Here is a 21,538-nt window from a genome sequence, read left to right as displayed (position 1 = left end):
GGTGGGACACACCAACAAAAGCATGATGCCTTGATGTGTGGACAGTCAATCTGCCATCACAAATACAGCATACCGGAGGCACTGAATACTTCGCCTAGGAAGAAGCACTCTCCATTACCTTGCAAGGGCTTTGTTTCCACTGCTTTTCAGAGTCGTCATTCCAAATTTTAGCCAGATTATTCTGACAGAGACGAATATGGAAATACTAAATACACATGAAGGACACAAACTAGAAGCCAAGCCTTTTTAAGTGCAAAATTCTGCCATATGAGAGAGCTGAGAACTCGTATCAGTTTGGAGCCTCAGAAGTTTTCCAGATACTAGCAGAGTTAGGAAGCAGCTCTCCTGTCTTGTGCGCTTCTCTCAGGTCATCCAAGATTTAAAGCATGTAATTATTTTTTAGCAGACCTAAATACAGAGCTTCCACCTCAAAGAATCAGCCATGGGGAGAATTCACACTGAAAAAGAAACACCCAACCCCCAACATACTCATTGTGTTGTGGTTGTGGAACTTCCAGCTACAGTTATGAAGAGCTAGAAACTGGCCTCAACCTTCTTAAAGCTTACTCTCCCACATGTACAGGCTGTGGCCCCACAGTAGCAGCATGCTTACTTGGTATGCTGCCAGCATAATGTCTAGCCAGTCCTAGCCTGCATATAATAGCATATCATCTCAAGTGTGCTGTTATGAGTATGTACTGCCACAAAGCAAAACAAATATGAATTATGGAAGGGAGAAGAGGTGGAAGGAAGTGGCAAGTTTATTTTAAAATAATCTGCATTAACCCAGGATCTGCTGGTGCTGCCACAGACACGCTTATAATGAAACTCAGATGTTTCAAAATGAGATGGGGACATACACTCGGGTTCCGACTTTGTGTTTCCAGGAGAGATTTATCTTGCACAAGCAAAACATGCAAATAACATCCCTCAGTTTCACAGAGGTGAAAAACTCATTTCCCCTACAATTATTTGTTGTATAACAAATATGATATAATGCAAGTCTTGACAAGGTTGTGTTTCTCACAGGAGGCAAACATCTCAATTATTTGACTGAAAACAAGATTAAACCCCCTTGTATACTGAAAACTGTATGCCTATGTCCAAATATATACATGAATGTCTTACAGAAGCATGTATTGTGTTAAGTACTTAGCAAAAATACACACCAAATTTAATTTCTAAGTAAAAATACAAAAATTTGTATTTCACTGGTTGCTGTTTTAATTCTGTAGCATACTTTTAGATTTCTTCTCTAGAATCTTCCAAAAATAAATCGACAGAAATAGAATGCAACAGTAAACTACATTTCTTACCATTCTTTTGTTGCAACAATTTTGGCTCCATTTTGTTCAGAAGAATACCGATTACAAGGCAGTATCTCAAACCCACTATCGGTAGCAAACATTCGTAAATAAATAAATACCTGCAATGGAAGAAAACATGTATTTTTCTGTTACAAGAAAAACAAAGAAACATAGAAAAATGAAAGTCAGTGAACTGCATTAAAAAAACCCACAAAAATAGATATTGCAATGGGATGTTGTTTGCTGAAAGGCATTTCTGATTATAAGTTTTAGCTATATTAACATTTTATGTTACACTTAGTTCTTCAGACTGACTTGCAGGAATTCTCACATGGATAACATGACTATCCAAAGAGTAAAAAAAACCCCACCCAAATAAAATAAAAAATTAAAGATGCCTCAAATGACACAAAATCATCCCAAACAATGAAAATGGGTAACTTCTGCCTAAAGTTACTGAGTAGTTGCATTCAAGGATTCTTCTCTTTAGAAGAGCTTTAAGAACCACTGAGACCTAACAATGTACAGGATCCAATTTTCTTATTTCAGTTCTGAAAAACATATTATTTCCCATGACAAATCTAAATAATGAATACAAGGATTGCTGCATAAATTCTTTTTAGTTAAAGTGCAGTTATATTACTCAAAAATAATTTGGGAAAGCAGAATTTGCTGCCCAATTTTTTCTACATTACTAAAATCTTCCAAGTAAGCCAAATTCTTTTCTCTGGATCTGAAAACAATGCACTCATTCCTGAAGCAGCTGTTTTTTTTAAAGTAATAAAAAAAAACAAACAAACCATGAATTCCTCACAACTTTGAGAATCGACAACCAATATATACTATATACAAAATGGGTTTGGGGCATGGAAAGTGAAGGAAGAACAACACTCCCCCATAAAGCCCCTATAGCCAAAACAACTGAGGCATTTTGAAGTAAAAATGCTTCTCCCTTTTTCTTTACCTTTGTCATAAAATTTGATTTATGACAGTTATAAATAAGAAAAAACAACCAACCAAGCCAACAAAACACAAAACAAACAGAAAAGGGGGTAAAAATACAACTTCCAAAGAATGAAAGGTCCTACAAACATGTCTCCCAGCAGCAGACGTTCTCTCTTCCACAGATGACTTGTGTCAACAGCAAAAGAGGAAAATGTGTTTTAAATATGTTTTCCTTTCTACATGATTATTATAAAAACATGGCAAGGTAACTAAACAAAATAAAATAAAAAAAAATTGAGGGGGGCAGGGAGCTTGCTGTGTTTTAAAAACCAAAGAAAGTTTCTATTAAAAAGCAATCAAAGAAATAACATACAGCAGTGCATTACTTCACTACTGCTCCATTCCTAGAAATTTTTACATTTTATTAGCCTTTCAACCATCTGAAAAAGCACATTAATTACAAATACACCTACATGTTCCTTGAACAACCTTTCCTGCATTTTGTTCTTGTTAAGAAAATAGTGCCGGGCCCAGTCACCTGACGTCAAGGACTTGAAGGCTTTTTCTAAGTGCTCATCTTTCTTAAAACGTTCAATCACCTCTTTTAGTTCTTCTTGCCTTCCTTTAATAGGTCGAAATCTGAAATAAAGAATAAAGCTATTCCAGTCCACTGACATTCATTTTCAACTCCTCCTCACAGTTACTTACAGTATAGAGCTCTTCTGCTAGTCATAAAAATATTTAACTCCCAAGCATACAGAAATTGACCATTAAATACTGAAATCACAGGCCCTCGTTTCCTGAAGCAATGGGAGAAGTAAAATAAAGCTAAGCATACAACTTTGGATGTTAAAACCCTCTGTCCTGCTGAGAAGCACAACTTATTTATAAAACAAGTATCTGGTAAGATTAACCTGCACAGATTATTTCTCTGCTTTCAAGCCTATTATATGGAACAAAGCACCTAAAGAACTAGTACAACGGAAGTGTTACTGTCCTTCCTAATAAATCTACTATCATTAAAAATGCATATGCAAAAATAACCAGCAAATAAACTGTGTGTTTTAAGTTTCCTAGTTAACAGTCATATCAAATGATCTATGCACAGTTCTGGCTTTTGCAGCTGGGTTGGGTGTAGTGTTTTTAAATTTAAGCCCTCTACAACCTCACGTGCTACAATATATTTTTTCTTTAGATAACCTATGGTAACACAGGTCAACTGAAAGATTAAAAAAAACAACAAATCAGAACAAAAAAAAAACCAGCAAACAAAACCCAAAGCCTTATTATATTGACAAATCCACTATATGAGTTTATGTGGAATGCAAATGTAACATTTGCATTCATATACCACACCTCTTAATGACTACGCAGGTATTGATAAATAGTAACATGCAGTATAAATACTACATCTGTAGAAGGTTGAAATTCCACAAGTCTGTGCTATCATACGATTTTTCCCCCTAAGTATCTGCTACAGGAAACAGGTAGCTGAAAAGCATGGGTAAATACAAAAATAAACTCTTGCACATTAGCTTCTTGCTGAAGCCTGAGATGTGAAGGATATTTCTTACATCTTCAAAAGGAAAAAACTGGTCAGAGAAAAAACCTATATGGCTGCAAGATGCAGGATCTCTATTTCTGAGCTGAAAAAACATCAAGAGAAAGCAGAACTTAATTGGAAATTATGTCGAAGCTCTATAAATTGCTTTTGCTGAGCACATACCCATATATACTCCATTCTGGGGTGGAGGTGGGTTGCGTGTACTTCTCAGTGTATGACACACCCCAGGGGACTCTTCAAAAAGATAAAAATTTTCTAGGGTCATGAGAAAAAGTTTTCTGCCTCTCCTTTTACAAGTCACATCTTTTGCGTACACAGCATATGACAAAAGTGTTACATAAGCTACCAGCTTTTGATTAAATCTGTAAGACTGAGTCCCATTACTTTTTGCATTAAGTATGTCACAATGTTGATTCTATTTCCTCTTACTTACCAAATGAAGTCTGTATTTGATGACCGAAGTACACAAGGGGAAATAAATTCTTTAAGTTAGTGGAAGGAACCCTCATGAACTCCCTCACCAACACCCCATATTTCAAATTAACATTCATTTGGCTTATCCTCATCTCAGAATGCTGACTGCTGCAAGTAACTTATTTTCAGATGACCAAGTAAGAAGTTGCTGCTTCTATGCCACTTGTATGAAGGAAACAACATAGCTTAAGTACTGCACATCCTAATTCTATTTCACCTTGTAAAACAGTAATCAGAAATAACTAATAACGATGATTCAATTTCCTTCATCAGAAGTAAAATGTGGTACTTATGCTCCTGATACAATAAAGACCTGCTAATAGCAGTATCACTTCCAGCAGCAGTGTACTTCATCAGTGTTCCATGCTACTGCCCCTATACGTCTCTGCATTCTCCACCTGAAAAACTTCCTTGTAATAGAACAACTAAGCAATCTTTTTGAATATAGTAAAATTTATCAGCATAAACCTGTGAACTTTCAAATAAGATACAGTAGTAATTCAGGGTGGGATAACATCTAACAATACAGCAAGAGCCAACCAAGAAATAAGATGTCCACATAGCATTGTAGTTACCTACTGTGCAACTAAGTTTCAAATCAAGTTCTTTAGTAAAGAGTATAGGTATCCCAACTCCTAACAGACAGCTGTCTCAACAAGTTGCTGAGACCTCATCATGGAAGAAAACTCCCTTCAGACTACAGATGACATGACCATCACTGGTTTTGTTCTGTAGCACAGCAAAGTCTCCCTTGACTTCCTAGTCAAATACAAAATTGTGACCTCCCAATTCTCCCCAAACCAGAAAGACTTCTCCCAGATTTGACAGTCATACTCAAAGAGCTACCTCAGACATTAAAAGAATTTAAAATGACATAGCCTGAACTGAACCTGACTAGTTTCAGAGTAAGATCTGACCTCATTTTCAGTTTCAATCAGAAACAGTTCTCCCAACAAGGACCCAACTGTACTTACATCAAAAGAAGTACAAAGTACATGAATATACACAAACAAGACAGGTCAACATTTTGTTTGCACCTTTATCTGCAAACATTAAAGGACACACCCCCACAGGATTTACAGCTAAAATTTGTCTTCAGCTATGTCTGTTCTTGCTTGGTTAAATGAATAGTTGCCCTTTCCCTTACGTTTTATATTCTATGTTGAAATGCGTTACTCACTTTAGCTAAGTGACCTCCAGGAAAAAAGACAGGTAAAAAACCTATCACATCCAAAATGGCATTAGCACCTGAGACAAGCAATGTTATGTGTTAGACATAATCATTCCTGTATATCATCAAGAAGCTTGGTCTAGGCTAGCTAAAGAAAGCAATATCCCAACTCAACCACCAGCAGAAAAAGCAAGCAAAAAATAAAAAGCAGAGCAGGTGCTAAGTTTAAACAGACACTCTCAAGACCTACATAGAAAGAATCAGCACCCTGTATTTTCTAGCAATTAGAGGCCCATCTTATAGCCCCAAAGCGATGCTCATGTTTCAGGTCTTTCACAATGTACCATCCTCAGAGGCTGACTAGATAACTACCTGACTAGCTACCTTCGGTGGCTCAGAACCTGGCCCCAACCCTTTAGAAGTCATATACGTCCATGGATCACATTCAGCTGGTGTTTCTATGGCCTCTTGTCTCAGGCATTCCACACTGGTGGTGGAATTCCTTTAAATGCCTAGCAGAAACTCATATAACATCATTCCTGAGAAGCAGAACAGTTAGTCTATGCTCAGGTCTTTAAAAGGCCAAAAAGAAGGGTGGAAACAGGAATGGGGTGAAGACGGTAAAAACCCAAAACATCACAAACTCAGATGAATGCCACGTTTAAAACTTGAAACAAGAACTGGTTTGGGGGGAGCAGGGTTCTGGGGTGTGATTTTTTTTCTTTTCTTTTTCTTTCCCTTTTCCTCCAAAGAACATAATGCCTGGCACCAAAGGGCTCAAGAATTAGTACCAAGGACCTCCTGCAGCACCTCTACCAAAACACTCTGTTGACTTTTTTTACATGGTGACAAGACAGAACTAATGAGAAAAGATAAACAGAAATCTAAACAAGCAAGAAGTGTCCATAAGTAAATGGAAAGATGCCAGGAACCAACTTCATGAAGCATTACATTTCAAGGATTCCCAAATCTGGGAAACAGAATGACACTTTGCACAGTGAGCCTGAGTTCACAGCTGTTGCTCACAGTTGTGGTTCACAGTGAGCTGTTCACAGCTCAACAGCACATATAAACTGCACTGACAGCATACAAAGCTTATGAGGTAACCCAATCTCCTCATGAAAGCTTCAGTAGTTTCAAAAGTGTATCCCCACATATACTTCAAGAGGTACCTCCTGATTTGAGATATTGAAGCAGCCAATATGCAGAGAAAGCCTTGAAGTAGTGTTCCTTGAGAATCTGAGTGCCTATTGATACATACTTCACTTCTCCCAGGAGTATCATGAAATATCAGTTTATTCATTAGTCCTTCCCAGCATTATCTACCAAAAAGCGAATTGGTTTTGAGAAATACTATTATTTTGGTGTTACAGGGCTTCCTCATTTACACACAACATTAAAAAAAAAAATAAAATAAAAAATCTGTATCTGCTGGAAGAGTCTACAGAACTGTTTTTGAGCATCACCTTGAAGAGAGCCTGAGAATATCCCACAGCTAGATTTATACATATAAACTAGGCAAAGAAGCTGGCTTTTAAGTATCATTAAAATACAAGACTAGTTCTAAAAAGAGAAATAGAGAGATAGAAAGAACACAAGAAAACCAAAAAAACCAACCAGCCAACCCAGTCTCTAAACAGAGAGTCAATTAAAATCAGAACTGTTTATCCAGACTTCTGGTTTGCTCCTATGAACAAATTCTTTATTAGAATCCCTCATGGAAGCTGAATCAGACACTCTGGTGTTTGAATCTGCTCACAGGCACAGACTCAGTGAGCCATCCTACAAACCAGCTTCAGGGATCAGGTCTCAAAGAACATGGAATCTGCTGCACAACAGTCTGTTTTTAAAAGTCAGCTAAGAATGAAAAACTTTGCTATCACAGTATCTTTAAAGAAATAGTAATACACCTTCTTCCTGACAAGCTGCACAGCAGAAACTTTTCACACTTCCCTAGGTAATACTTATTTTTCCCTAGTCAACAAGATCTAGAAAAGCAACTGCTATTTCAATTTCAAAATCAGCTAGATGATGATCTTATCCCAGTTATGGGCAAACTGAGGTGTTCTGAATAAGGAAGATGTAGGAAAATGGCTTGGGGAAGCAAAGCTCTCTCTCTCTCTCTCTCTCTGTCAAGTTTCTCTTACCTCAGGAATACTTAAAGACTCTTGAAACTCCAAGGTATAAAGCCAAAGGTCAGTGAGATGCTTGCCTATAAAGGAAGTTAAAGGAGAGTTTCTGGTAAGTTCAGAAGCACAGTACCTTGCTCAGTCTCAGTCACTGAGAGCAGTGAGTTTGAACAAAAAGGACAAACTGATCCTGTGAGAGTTCTACTACGGAACTCCACATACTGTACTGGTGGGTGATAAAAGAGTTATACTTCTAAACCTAGTTTTCAACTCCTGATTAGGGAACATCAAGAAGAATAAATTTATCAAAACATAGCATCCCATTAATCTCTTAGCAGACACTTTGTCTGGATGATACTTTTATGTAAGGGGCTATGGAAAGACACCAAGTTACTGTTCATCTAATACCAGAGATTAAGCACAACAGCTAAAACTGCAAGGCTGTTCAGCATCCAAGACAGCAAAACAACAGTTAAAACCCATCCACTTATAGTAAGTGGGAACCATTTATTTAGTTAACACACATTTTGGCTTCCGCCTTCCCCCCCCCCCCGCCCAACCCTGCAGTAGTAATATGAGTATCTTAATTAAAAGCTAGTTATATAAAAATGAACTTGTTCTGTGATCAGTATCCAGTGCTGGGATCTGTAACAACTCCATGTTCTTTAAAAGCCAGAGTTCAAACCAGCATTTTTAATGACAAGAGTAATTCAAGTTACGGACATTTCTTGAACTGAAACTTACACACACGCATGGTCAAAACTCCAATACTGCCAAGAAGAGAATTCTAACAGCCACATAATTTCACTCTCCTTAATATGGTTAGCAAATAAATCCTGTCTTTAAATAAATATGGGGGACACAAAAAAAACCCCCACACTCCACTCCTGTTTTGACACTCCACATGGTAAATTTAATTTAGCAGTTACCATGCCTACCGAATGCAAGCGACTCCATCTTTCGGAGATACAACACTTTTTATGCAAGTTAAAGGTGCAACTATAAAAAATGTGTAAGAGTAAGGTGGTGGGTGTTGGTTTGGAAGGGGTGGTGGTGGTTGTCATATTTTTGTTTACTTTTAAATCCAAAACATTCAGCAGCAGTGAAAACAGTTAGTTACAATATAATCACTGTGTGTGATTACACACAGTGAAGGAAGACAACCAGAAGTAAGCAGAAGGATGTTACTGAATTAAGTTATCGGCAAAAATAAAGAACAGGAAAAAAAGAAAAACAAATTTTAGATGTCAGAGAAGTCACAGTGATTTTGTAAAGTACACAGATACATTCTTCAGACCTCAGTAAGATCTTCATTTTGAAATAAGGTGTCGCTGCATAAGAGCTGTGTATCTCTAATGCAGTATCTTCACAGCATGATGTCACTAAAGTTGAACCATACAGTCATGTAACGTTATTTAGCAGAGGCCACATAACTTGTTCTACCTCCAAACCCTGTTCAAGATAAATACTGAGCCCTATTATTACTGTATTGAAATGAGCTAAGAGGCGCAGAAAAGTTTCAGCACAGACCCACAAATGCAAGTGATATGGAACTGCTTTGCCTTTTTTATCCTTACTGCTCAGTGATGACTTTAAGGGACAAAGAGTGATGTATGTATTAAGTTCAGAACAACTGATTGTTTACACCAAAGCCAGCAATTGCTCTTGGTGCAGTGTTTGAGAGTAAGCAGCTTCCCATACATCATCCCCAAACATCTCGTATTTGGTCCTTTAGTCTCATCAGACAAAGCCACCTGCACCAGCACACCAAACTTAAATCCTAAAGCAGATTACAAAGCATTTAACATCCTACATCACTTTGAAAGACACTGGAACTGCTCTCAGTATTTCCTAGCATGATGCTGGTGCTTTAGGGAACGAGGAAAAGATAGTGACTGGTAATTGCACCTCTATGATCATGACTATGGATTAAGTTTTAAATACTAACATATTTGTATGCAAGATAGTAAAGAATGGATTAGCCATTAAGGCATGCAACTTCAAGATTCAGCACTCAGCCTAGGGAAAAGCATCTGAGAATAAAAGCATGATAAGCAAGAATGCACTTTGCTTTTACAAGTGTCAGTTTTAATCCTTTGTGTCAGACAATCTCCAATCCAGAAAGTAACAGCCTGCAAAATCAGTTTTGTTTTACAAAAACGAAAGGGGTGCAAGACTAAGTAAATCTTATAGCCAGTATAGTCTGTCACACACACAGAAATACCACAAACAAACAAAGCCCTACAAAAAAGCAAAACCCAAACAAGCAAACAAATAAGAAACCCGAAGAACCGTGATATAACAGGATTTTTACAAAAAGGCACAAAACCTTTTAGAACAGCTGTACTTGACAAGATTATACTTACTAATATATGACGTTTTGTATTAACTGCTAACCTGCTATTTTGTTGAGGTAAGAGCTACCAATTTGATGAAAGAATGATCACAGCAACTCTATAAAGAGGGCCAGAAGTTTTGAAAACAATCTACTTTCTCTTGGAAATCCAAGAGGATAGTAAGTTAATTTTAGGTAAAGCCACTGAATAGATTTCCAGAGCTACATGTTATGCTGTCTATGAATTCCCTGGATGACAAGGAAGTATTTCAGAAGAACAATGGACAAACTTATTGGGGGATCTCATTGTAACCTTTTGAGGACTAGTTTTCAGGTGGTTCAGATATTACTGATTTGACAGTTTACAGAGCTAATAGCCCAACTCCCAAGATGAAAGGCATTCAAGAATTATGGCCCATGGAAATAAATAATCATATTCTTGTCACCACTCTACCATAAGATCACTTACGCAGTATGAAGACAATGGAAAAGAAAGACACTCTAACAATGATCTATATATTTTACTCAAAATATAGATTCCCTTCCCCCCTCCCCCCCATATACTCTGGCCAAAACAGTAAGTCTTTACAAACTCTTGAACTAAAGGAATGAATGAAGTACAGAAAGTCCTTATACAGGAGCTCATATTTTTGTATTAGTAAGTAACTTGGCATCCAGCAGTAACCTGAAGTGCAATGTCAGTAAGTGATCATAAACTTACCCTGAGCTGCTAGTTGCAAAAATACAAACAGCAAAGCAGAATAGTGGCAGTCAGATAGTCCACAGTACATCTTCAAACAAATCACAACAAGGGAACAGGAAATACTTGCTTGCCATCATAAACAGCTGTTTTATTTTAAGTGCACCTCAATACACAAACTATGTAACTAACATGACTTTATCACACTGTAGGAGAAGATGCCTAAACATAAATCCCTACTACAATAATGCATTTGATACTAGCTCTGACATTTTGAAAACAGTTTAGTCTTTTCATATTTGCTTTTCTCCTCACCTTCCCTCAAAGCCATGCAAGAACAATATATCTCAAGAGCTCTAGAAAGACTACAGCTTACTAGATGGAAGGAAGATGATCTAAGCATGACAGCCACAGTAACAAGCAGATGTCATCACTGTACCAAAAAGATGAACAAGAACTACGCTGATGCCTTTACTTTAATTCATAGCAACAACAGAAACTCCTTCAACAGGACATTATGAAAGAGGCAAGAAGATGTGTTTCTGGTAGAAGTCATAAGCCTCAGCTAAGCATTTCCCATAGTGCTCCAAGATTATTAACAATTGCCCTTCAAGACTGCCTGTAACTTCTCCAAGTCTGAGAAAGGAAGAAATACATGATGACAGCCTTCGTCTAATTTTTTGATTCAAATTATAATTTAAAAAAGTATTTTAGGTGTTGAAAACATATCAGCAGGAAACATTTCTGAAAAGGGATTCTCCAACTGCTAAACAATGAATACATCACTTTCTTAGCAAAAAGAGTTAAGAATTCACTACGTACATAACCTGTAGACTGCCACTCATGCAACAAAACAAAAGCATCTTTTGAGTGCATATATTTAGTTCAATTAACTCTGTAAATACAAAAAACACTCTGAACCAAACTGTAAGACTACCTACCCAGACCCTGTCGGGCACAATGTGCTATTGTAACCAACACCACAGACTGAACAGAAAGAACTCGAGCGTTCCTCTCACAGATGGATGCAGTGCTCTCCAGCGAAAAAGACAAATTTCTTTGTAGAAAGTCTTCACAGTTATTAGGACATCACTGCTGGAATTTCATGTGCAACTCATGCTATCACGTAATTCCAGCAACTATTTATGTTACCTGACAATGTATTAATCTAGTAGTCATTTCTGAATCGATCAGCTCATTACATACATACAAAAATCTACTTAACTGATACTCTGGTTATCTGACCACACTGCACAGGTAAGCCGCTGTTCTTCAAAAATAGCCATCACAACAGTCTGAAGGACTGAGCAGCCTGTTTTCCATTATGTGCTGCCTGAAAACTCTTTGCTCTTTTTATTGTACAACAATAAGCACATAATTCCTGTCCTTAGAAACTTAATTATTTCTATATAGCTTCCCCGTTAAGCTAGCAATGCAGATCCTATATGAAAACAAAAACTTAACAGATTTCTAAAATACATTTATAATCTGTGGCATGCCTGTAGAACAGAAATGCAGCATCTAACCCCCAAGACTGCACTGATTTTAGACCAGAAGTACTAAGACAGGTGCATAACAGTACAAAAACTGTGCGCAATTCTGGTAAGCAACATCCCAGTGTGCAAATTAATTCACCTTATACAGACATTTCCAAGTAGCAAGAATTTCAGCAAAAACTGAGCACCTGATGTACAGGAATTGTATCTTTCTTGTGATATCGTAAGACTAAGGGGGGAGGGGGAAGTGCACCCAAGCAGATAAAATAAACAGAAAACCCCCCAAACACTAAATTCTGTCATGAAATAATTAAAATAACTAATTGTATAAAACTTATGATTAGTTAACTGTTTAAGCTAGGAAACTGTGTCTATTAAACACCTATTCTACAGCACAGATACACAAGGGCTAACAAAGACCTGTGACAGTGTTACAAATGAACACTGCCACACAGCTCCAAGATCCAGTCTCACACACAATTTTAAGGCAGAAGCTACTCACAAACTGCCATTTTTTCAGAGAGTCAGAAACATGCAAGAAATTCCACAGTATTGCTCTGATTATAAAGATGATAAATTCTTTTCTAGAAAAATAAAGACAAGTTACCTAGTATTCATTTTGTGTGTCTGAAAACCTAAATAGGGGTCAAGAACCAAACTAGTTGCTAGGTCATCGTTTTCACATAGTTCCTTGGCAGACATTCCAGAGGAAGGCACATAACGACTCTGACCCTCAAATCCTGAAGCACCACTACCTGCAAATATAAGAACATAAATTAGGTATCATTTAAAGAATGTTATAAAGCCAAACTACGCTCAGGGACAGACAGCCACAGGTTTGAGACAAAAAATATAAAACAATTAAGGAAGACAATAAAATATCTGCAGACAGAAGCACAGCTAATTTTTCATTCTTGCTTTTGTTCATTTATCTAGCAGCCAATGGAGAAAGTACTTAAGAATATATTTTATAGGTGTCTTTAATTGCTTTTGTTCTCTCTTCCGCTCCCCAACCACAAGCATTTTTCCAGAGTACATTGTTCAGTCATGCTTGCCTCTAAAATTTCTGACATATAGATGTGATCAAGTCATGAAAATTTCAAAATTTTTTTCCCCAAGGTCTGAACAAAGGACTTACTCTGAATTTGTAATCAGTCCTTCATCGCAAACAAATGGCAAAAAATAAAAATTTGTGTTCATTAAAATCAGTTCATAATGACTGATATGTGACTTCATTCAAAACAGGGTTTACTTCTACATGTGCACTCATTAGAAGATAGGTTAGTAATTCAATTTATGTTATCACAGAACCCCAGAATATTTTGGTTTGGAAGAGACCTTAAAGATCATCATTCCAACCCCTTGCCATGAGCAGGGCCACCTTCCGCTATACCATGCTGCTCCAAGCCCCATCCAACCTGGCCTTGAACACTGCCACGGATGCGGCAGCCACAGCTCTCTGCACAACCTCCAAGCACGCTTGTTCTCACTTAGTGCCAATCGTGTATTTTATACTTACACCAGTTCAAAACTGACATACATCTACTTATTCTCAACTTTTAAACTGAAGAGATCAGTATTTCTGAAGCAAGTTAACATACCCAACAGATACAAACATAATTAATACTTCTGATGATAGCTACATGCTGAATGCAGACCTTCATGAATTAAGACAAGACAGAAGCTTGACTTGCAAATAGATAGATGAATCACATACAGCACAAAGCTGCAAAAATATGCACATACATCTGCCTGATCTTCTCTCAACTCCATTTTTGCCCGTCTTCGGATTCTCCTTTCCTGTATGCTGCAATTTGGTCTGATTCTGCGCATGGTCATTAGACGACCTGTTTCCACTTCTCCTGCCATTCACCACCACGTTCTTGGATTCTCCCAGCCACTTCATTCCCACAGACAATCTGACTCAGTTGCATTTAGTCACTTTTCAAAAGGCTCGGAGAAGTGGATGAATAATTTCAGTTCCAATTCCTACTGGAAGCAAAACAAACATGATTAGAACTTACTGGGAAATTGTTTCCAAGACACAGATTAAATATATACATATATATGTACGTAAAAAGAAATGCGGGATTAGGAGTGGGGAAGAGAGACTGATCTGCATTGGCATTAAGAAGAAAGGAAGGTGGCTCAATAGCACTAGTACAGTCAACTGCTGCAAATTCAGATATCCGCAGGTGAAGTACTGTCCTACAACTTACAACTGCATCTGGAAGCAAAGACGAAATTCTAAAGCTGATAAATGGCTAATGACAACTCAATTGTATGAGCTGGACTACACACACATGTATTATACAGGCATACATACACATGGATAAACACACACTCAGCTATGCGACACCAAAAAAATTAGTATTTTCAAAAACACACCCAACTGTATTTCCTCATAAATGTCTAACCTGTTTGGAACTCTGCAGCAAAGAATGATACTATACAAACATCTTCCAAGAACTAAAGACAAACACAGTTAAAAAGATTGCCAAACACACACAAGGTTTAAATGTCTACTCTACTGGACCAACAAGCTTTAACATGGCTCTTTAACAGAGCTGGAACCAAACAGACTGACTACCACAATGCAGCTGCTCTGCATACTGACAAAATTCTTTAGGAGGTTACCAGATAGAGCCTTCAAAAAACAAACCAGAGACTTAAAATTTGCTAGGGAAAGCCTATTCATTGCACTCAGCTGTGTACAGAACCAGATTATTTTCACATAGTACCTCAAAAAAAACCCCATGAAAGTCTCACACCTAGACATGTACTATACAACACCAGGCTCTTTTCTAATTCATAGAGCTTAACATCTATCAAAAAGTAAAATCAAAATCAAACCCAAACACCCCCCCCACAAAAGACACACCAAAACAACTAACCAAAGCACCAAAGTTTTCTTACTAAGCATTCCACCTGAACTTCTTTCAGAAGACAGCTACGTTGTGAAGATCTGACACTGTCACATACTTAATGACAAACTCACTCTTAAGCTTCCCTCTTTTTCCTTCTCAATCAATACATTTCACAGCTCTATACACTCTAATTAAACCCTGTTTCCCATTCTGTAACAGCTGTAAAAGAGCAGAAACTATATTAAAGACCTTCACTGAATTCAGTCCTGGTCTCTTTGCAAACCAGAACTGAGCTATATTCCATGGTGTGCTACTGCTCAAGAGCAGTACAGGTAAATGAAGTTCACCATGAAGACCAACTGCATATGTATGCAATAATTTTGAAGAAATAAAAATAAATCAATACAGTGGTGTTTCTGACAACTAACAGGTACACTTTCAGCTAGAAAAAGGTGTACTCTGCACAAATGAAGCGATCTTTCATGAGTCCAGTTTGGGGAGGGTGAGCACTACCTTTACTAACGAACTCCTGCCTAACAAATACACTAATGACAACGAAAGTACAACGGCAGCATGGCCACGGAAGAATACTCAACCATACTAAACACAGGGAAATGTTTCCTATAAACACCCTTGCTTTTGCTGCAAAATATGACAGAGACAATCCCAGAAGTCCTTCCTAAACAAAATCAAAAGGTATTTAGTGAACACTAGCAAACACTTTTGGGGAAAATCATTATTCATTTCAGTCTGGCAGCCTAATGAGCAAGAAAAGCTTTGTCTCCATCTATTGCTGCCTTTTATTTTCCAGTACAAGCCAAATGACAAACTTGAAAACTGCAAGTGTGCTTCTCCAGCCCCTGTTTCTTTTCCCAATACAAAACACTGCTTTCAAGAGATCGCATCAAAAGCCAGAAGCACACAACAGGATTCCTTTCTCAGTGGGTATCACAGTTCCTAATGCCAACATAGGAGAGCAAGAGCTGCATCACTCATCACCATCATGTGAGCTTTAATACATCTCTAGATGTGATTTGCTCTCAATACTTTCACATCAGACTTGTGCACACAAGTCCTTTAGGAATGAAGGGAGAAAAGGAAGAGATAGACACCATCTTCCAATTCATAAGGTGGGGAGGAGAGAAGAGGAATATTCTTATACCTCCACATACTTAGAAATTCCTGCTAGGGGCACTGCCATCAAATAATGTAACACCATGCATGGATCATTTATAACTTCAGCTTTATACTATTAAGTTTACTTGCACAATTACGGCTGGACAAATCAACAATATCAAGAGAAAAGGTACGTATTTCATTACTGTATGTATACAAAAAAGCAGATGATCTTTGAATTTGAAAAGCAGAGAAAAACTATGCAACTGGTTTGTCTATAGGGTCACCAGACTATAGACAATCTCACTACAACACCCCATCTGGGTAACAAAAAACCCCATACCCACTCCTAAAAAGTGTTCGAGTTTCTAAGAATACCAAAGACTGCAAAATCAAAGCTAAAAACTTGCACAGCTTTAACAAGTTATTCGAAATAGCCTCAAACCGTATTTTGGTTACCGTTTTTGACAGCTCAGACATGTTACCATTAAGCCACAATGTAAAGGGAGGTGCAGAATGCTTCTGGCTCACAAACTGTGTGAAGCTAATGGTCAGCATCACTTTAAGCAAGAATCTAATACTATACGTAACACTACAGAGTATTATTGATGATACTAAACCACAGCAAAACCAGCCATAGAACAGAGAGAGATCTTTGCAACTACAGAAGGTGACAAAAAAGAAGGTATTGGAGAGTTTACTTTCCAATAATCTCTGTAGTCAAAATTGTATCTTAAAGAGAGATCAGGTGGTCCCACAGGACTTTAGAGATACTGGAGCTGAGGCTGTAATTCCTCAACAGGATAAAACTTAGCCAGCAAGGGCCATTTCAGTCCCATCCCTACAGATACTTATTTTAGCCACCTGATTTCACAGGTGCTTTTTACTTTCTTTGCCTCTCGGGGGGGGGGGGGGGGGGGGTGGGGGGGTGGTGGTGTGTGTACTGTTCCAGTAAATTATACTACCAGGAGAAGAAAATATAATATTTTTTTTTTGTGGGTGGTTTAGTTTGGGTTTTTTTTCCAGTCAGTTCTCAGAATAAGCTCAGTAAAGAACTGGACATGGATTAATACAGTACCTGGGAGGCTGTAAGACTATTGAAACTGACTCAGGTTAAGTCCATACTGTCACAGAACTGCATCCCTAGCATGCAGATTTGTGAGAACACACATGGATCCAAAACTGACTCAAACCCAGGCTTCAACCCCACCGATAGTTCAGTCTGTACACTCCCACTCTTTCTTGTGCCAGTTCTTTTGCAGACGTGTGAGTTTTGTGTGTCCATTTGGATACCAATCCCAGTACAATGCAGGCACAGAAGCAATGGCATACCAGTACAAACAAGTGGCAGAGAAGAAATGCATACACAGAAGTCCTTCAGTAGCACCTTACTCTCATCTCTCCTTACCCTTCCTTCCTCCACCAGGAGCCCTCTCAGGATGAAGCTGAATAACTGGCTGAGCAAAGCACCCTGAAAGCTGTATGACTCCCCCAACTCACTGCAGCGAGTGCTCAGCAGGCTTTCACAAAGACAATCCAAAACCTCACTGCTTCCAGGACAAGGGAGCACCTCCTTCCTCACCCTTCCCAATTCACAGAAACGTTTCCACCAATTCTGAAGCTCAGTGGATGTCTCCATAACACAGTTTAACCTCACAGACAGGGGAGAGGGCAGGTAACCTTCTGCTGGTGACATGTGCTTAAGAAGGTTTACCAAAGCCTCCACTGGGCAAGAAGGGATGCAGCACGTGACAAGCAGCAGCAAGACCACTGAAAGGGGAACAAAAAGTCTTAGCTGTTTTAACAACCGTTTTGTGGCAGCCCCACCATGGCTAGCACAAACAGCACTACACTTGATTTAAGACTTTAAACGATAACAACACCAAAAGCAACCCTGCTGCCCCCTTGCCTGCTCATGCTCACTTCAAAGTCATCCTCTCTTTGTTCCAGCAAAGTAACTGCAGAGCCAAGCAGTGACCAAATCGGGAGCTACCAGAAAAGTCTGAATTTTGCTGGCTTGAACTGTGGTATAAGAGTGTTATGAGGTGGGGGGGTGGACACAAGTTCAGGGAAGTGGTCACGAGAACTTAAGCTGGGACTGTCCCAAATACTGTGCATTCTCAAACCACAGCTCTGGATCCACTGTTTAGCACTGAAGAATCATACCTTACACTTACTATGTTAATTTGGGCAATTGTCTGTTGCACTGAAGCGCAATGCTGTTTGAAGTGAAAAGAATTCTGGGAATTGTAGTCCTGCAACAGGATGACACTAACAGAGCAAACCAAGTATTCAGGAGCCCTGTTCAGTCACGTTACTGAGTATTCAAAGATACATCACCCCACCTACGAATTTAATATGCAATGCACTAAATAACAATCTTATTTTCCAGTTTGTGAACACAACTGGGCAGAAAGCAGAGATGTTTGTATGCATCCATTTGCCTCTAATAACAAGATATCATGATAAGCAAACAAGTAAAATCCCCTTTTTCAATCAAGTCAGTTTTTATTTCTTCACACAGTGTTACTTGCAGTGAAGAAAGCTTAAAAAATTCAAGACAAAAGTACATTTTCAATGAAAACAGAAGACGGTGCATCCATAGCTACAATGACCAGATGATGGAAATATGACATGACATTTACTTTATATTTTATCTTACTTTATCTTAACCTCATTGATTAAAACTTCCTACTATGTATTTACAGTTACATTACTAAGCACCCTGATCAGACTGCCATCTCATATGCGTCACCCTGTGCAGAATCCAACCCATCAAAAAACTACACCAAGTTATATACTTGACTGTCATACTGCCTGTGGCACAACTCAACAAAACACACGGACTTTTTCTCTGAACGAAGATATACTTTACTTCTTCCGTAAAAGCATATATTCTCCAACAGGAAATCACCAAAAAAAAGAAAAAAAAAAAAACAACCCAAAACAAACCACAAAACAAAGATGTCAGGCGTTTCGATTTAACTGCCAAGTGACCATGCGATCAGTGCGGCATGGTCACTCAAAACAGACCTCAAAAAAACCAAACTAAACTCCCTATCACGGCTCATAGCAAAGCTATTAACCCTTTAACACCACAAGTGCCACGAGCTGCTAAGTAACTAACAACTCCCTCCCCACGTCGCCCACACGCCTCCCCAAGCTCAAACTACTCGCACACCACACAGCGACGACCGGAGGGGGAAGCGGAAGCGGAGAGAGGCCGGGCCAGCCGCCACCGCCTCCAGCGCCGTGCTGCCCCCTAGGGCTCACCTCCAGCCTCACCGCCATCACACCCCAGCCCCACCGCGGCCCCCCGCCTGCCCCGGCCCCTGGGCGCGGCGGCACTGGCCGCAGGCGTCCCTCTCCCCGAGCCTCCTCTTTCACCACCGCCCCGAGGCGGCGGAGCAGGACAGCGGGCACAGCTCCTCAACATAACACCCCTTCCCGAAGCCACCTGAGGGGCACAGCCCCCGGCACCTCGGCCTCACCGCCCGGAGACGGGCTGCCCCCAGCCTCCACCCGCGCGAGTTGAGACATCCCATGTATCCCCCCCTTCAAAGACACATACTCACCTCCCGGCTGCCCTCCGCACTGGGTCCCTCGCCGCCGGCACTGCCACAGCCAACACCGGGGGAAAATGAATCATCAAAGGGAAGGGAGCGAGAGGGGAAAAAGGGGGAGGAAGGTAGGGGGGGAAGCGACGACTTGAGCGAGGGAGGGGCGGAGGTGGGGGAGAAAACGAAAGAAGGGGGAGAAAAAGCAGCGGTAGCGATAAAAAAATAATTCCGAGTGGGGGGAGGAAAAAAATGGCGGATTAAAATCCAAGATGGCGGCGCCAAGGGGCGAGCGGTGCACGGAGGAGGCGACTGGAAGGCCGCCTCGAGATCCCTCCGCCGACCCCGCAAGAAAGAGTCCCCCGGGCTCCCTCGCAGAGACCCCGCGGGGCGGCGGCGAAGACCAGACACCGTAGTCGCCGCTTCCTCCTCCTTTTCCTTCTTCTCTGCAGGGAGTCCTCTTTCCACCGGCCTGCAGAGCCAGGCGGGCCTCTGCGCCGGTCACCGCACTCTGAAGTTTCTTCTTCTCCCTGCGAAGCCTGCGACCTCTTCGCCCCGTCCGAAGAGACACCGCCTGCCCCTGCGCTGCCGGTGGCGGAGGAACACTGCCAACAGGCGCAGCTTCACTCTCGTCGCGGAAGAATACACTTCTTCAAAGGAAACACTGACGGAGACGGCAGCCGCCGCGGCCTCCTCCCCTCTCCCCCCCAACCTGCGCCGCTCCCTGCCTCCTCCCCCCGCGGCCGCTTCACACCGGTCGCACAGCAGCGGCAGGCCGCCAGCCCCCAAGCTCCTGCGCCTCCCCAGCCGAGGAGGGGTGGCGCTGAACCGCATTCCTCATGACCGCTCAGCGCGGCGCTGCGCCGCGGCGGAGGGATTTGGCTCAGAGAAAACAAGGGCCGAGCCACCCCGCGGCTCGAGCCGACCAGCCCCGTGTATCTGTGCGTGCGCGTGTGCGCGGCGAAGTAGTTCCGGTCTCTTCACGCGGTGGAGGGATCCCTCCGCCCAGAGTTGCCCTTTAAATCCGAGGGACTCCGCGGCCTGGCAGGAGTGTTTTTATTTCTTTAGTGACTGTATGTAGTCCTTGTGTCTGCTATGTGTGAGGCACTAGTTCGTCGCGCCCAGCCTAAGAGAGCGGGGCCGCACTTTCACCGCCTCAGGGAAGTCCTGGCACCTGCTCCCCTCGCCGTCGCCTGGCAGAGGCATTTAAAAATGGCCCCCTCAGCTGGTGAGGGGTCGGACCGCTGGCCCGGTGGTTCTCCAGGCTCCCGGCCACGTCCCCTCACAACACGTGTTCGCTGCCGGGTGAGGTGCGAGCACCCCGATGGAGGAGGAGGAAGAACAACGCTGCTCAGCCACCCGCCTCAGCAGATACCCCCGTCAAACAAAAGATGCCTCTGCCGGTGGCGGAGCTGACGGTGAGGGTGAGAGGCGAGGCGGGGAGTGGCCAATGTGGTACAGCCCATGGGCAGGAACGAGCTGGGTTAAATGGGTCTGTGGAAGAAGGGTAGCTGATGCAGCCTTCGAAGGTGCTTTCCAACCCAAACTGTTCTATGATTTTAATAACTGCTGAATGTTTTTATGTTCGTAGGTGTTGGGAATATCAGATGTTTTTCAGCCCAAAGTTAGGTTTTAATTATATACTTAGTATTTTGTGTTGGCCTTTATGCTTCATGTCAGCAAGATAGGCTGGTCACAGTGTGGGTTGGAAATATGCTCTCAAGTAGAAGTTTCAGTTTCTTTAAGTTTACTAGAAGTTTTTAGGATTTAAACTGGCACAGGTTGCTCAGAGAAGCTGTGGCTGCCCCATCCCTGGCAGTGTTCAAGGCCAGGTTCAACAGGGCTTTGTCCCTGCCCATGGCAGGGAGGTTGGAACT

The 21,538-nt window shown here is 40.8% G+C and overlaps 1 protein-coding gene across 5 annotated transcripts in view; it reads right to left on the bottom strand.

Annotated features, from left to right (window-relative positions):
- Positions 1-20,322, bottom strand: part of KMT5B (lysine methyltransferase 5B) — a 28,716-nt gene extending 8,394 nt beyond the window's left edge. The window contains exons 1-5 of one of the 5 annotated variants that reach the window (XM_061380287.1): positions 19,680-20,322; positions 13,868-14,113; positions 12,729-12,876; positions 2,726-2,891; positions 1,317-1,426 (exon numbers count right to left, since the gene is read on the bottom strand). In XM_061380287.1, coding sequence (XP_061236271.1) covers positions 1,317-1,426; positions 2,726-2,891; positions 12,729-12,876; positions 13,868-14,027 — 584 coding nt within the window. In that variant the 5' untranslated portion in view covers positions 14,028-14,113; positions 19,680-20,322. Of the gene's footprint in view, positions 1-1,316; positions 1,427-2,725; positions 2,892-7,608; positions 7,628-12,728; positions 12,877-13,867; positions 14,114-15,818; positions 15,955-19,679 lie in introns of those variants that run through there. The other 4 variants (XM_061380286.1, XM_061380288.1, XM_061380289.1 and 1 more) reach the window with 4 other exon arrangements.
- Positions 20,323-21,538: the final 1,216 nt, after the last annotated feature.

The sequence above is a fragment of the Neopsephotus bourkii genome, unplaced genomic scaffold (genome assembly GCF_033783945.1).
Source record: "Neopsephotus bourkii isolate Nb327-2 ecotype Australia unplaced genomic scaffold, CSIRO-AGI_Nbou_v1 NB_1792, whole genome shotgun sequence".
NCBI classification, from domain to species: Eukaryota; Metazoa; Chordata; class Aves; order Psittaciformes; family Psittacidae; genus Neopsephotus; species Neopsephotus bourkii.
This window is presented reverse-complemented; position numbering and strand designations above follow the sequence as displayed.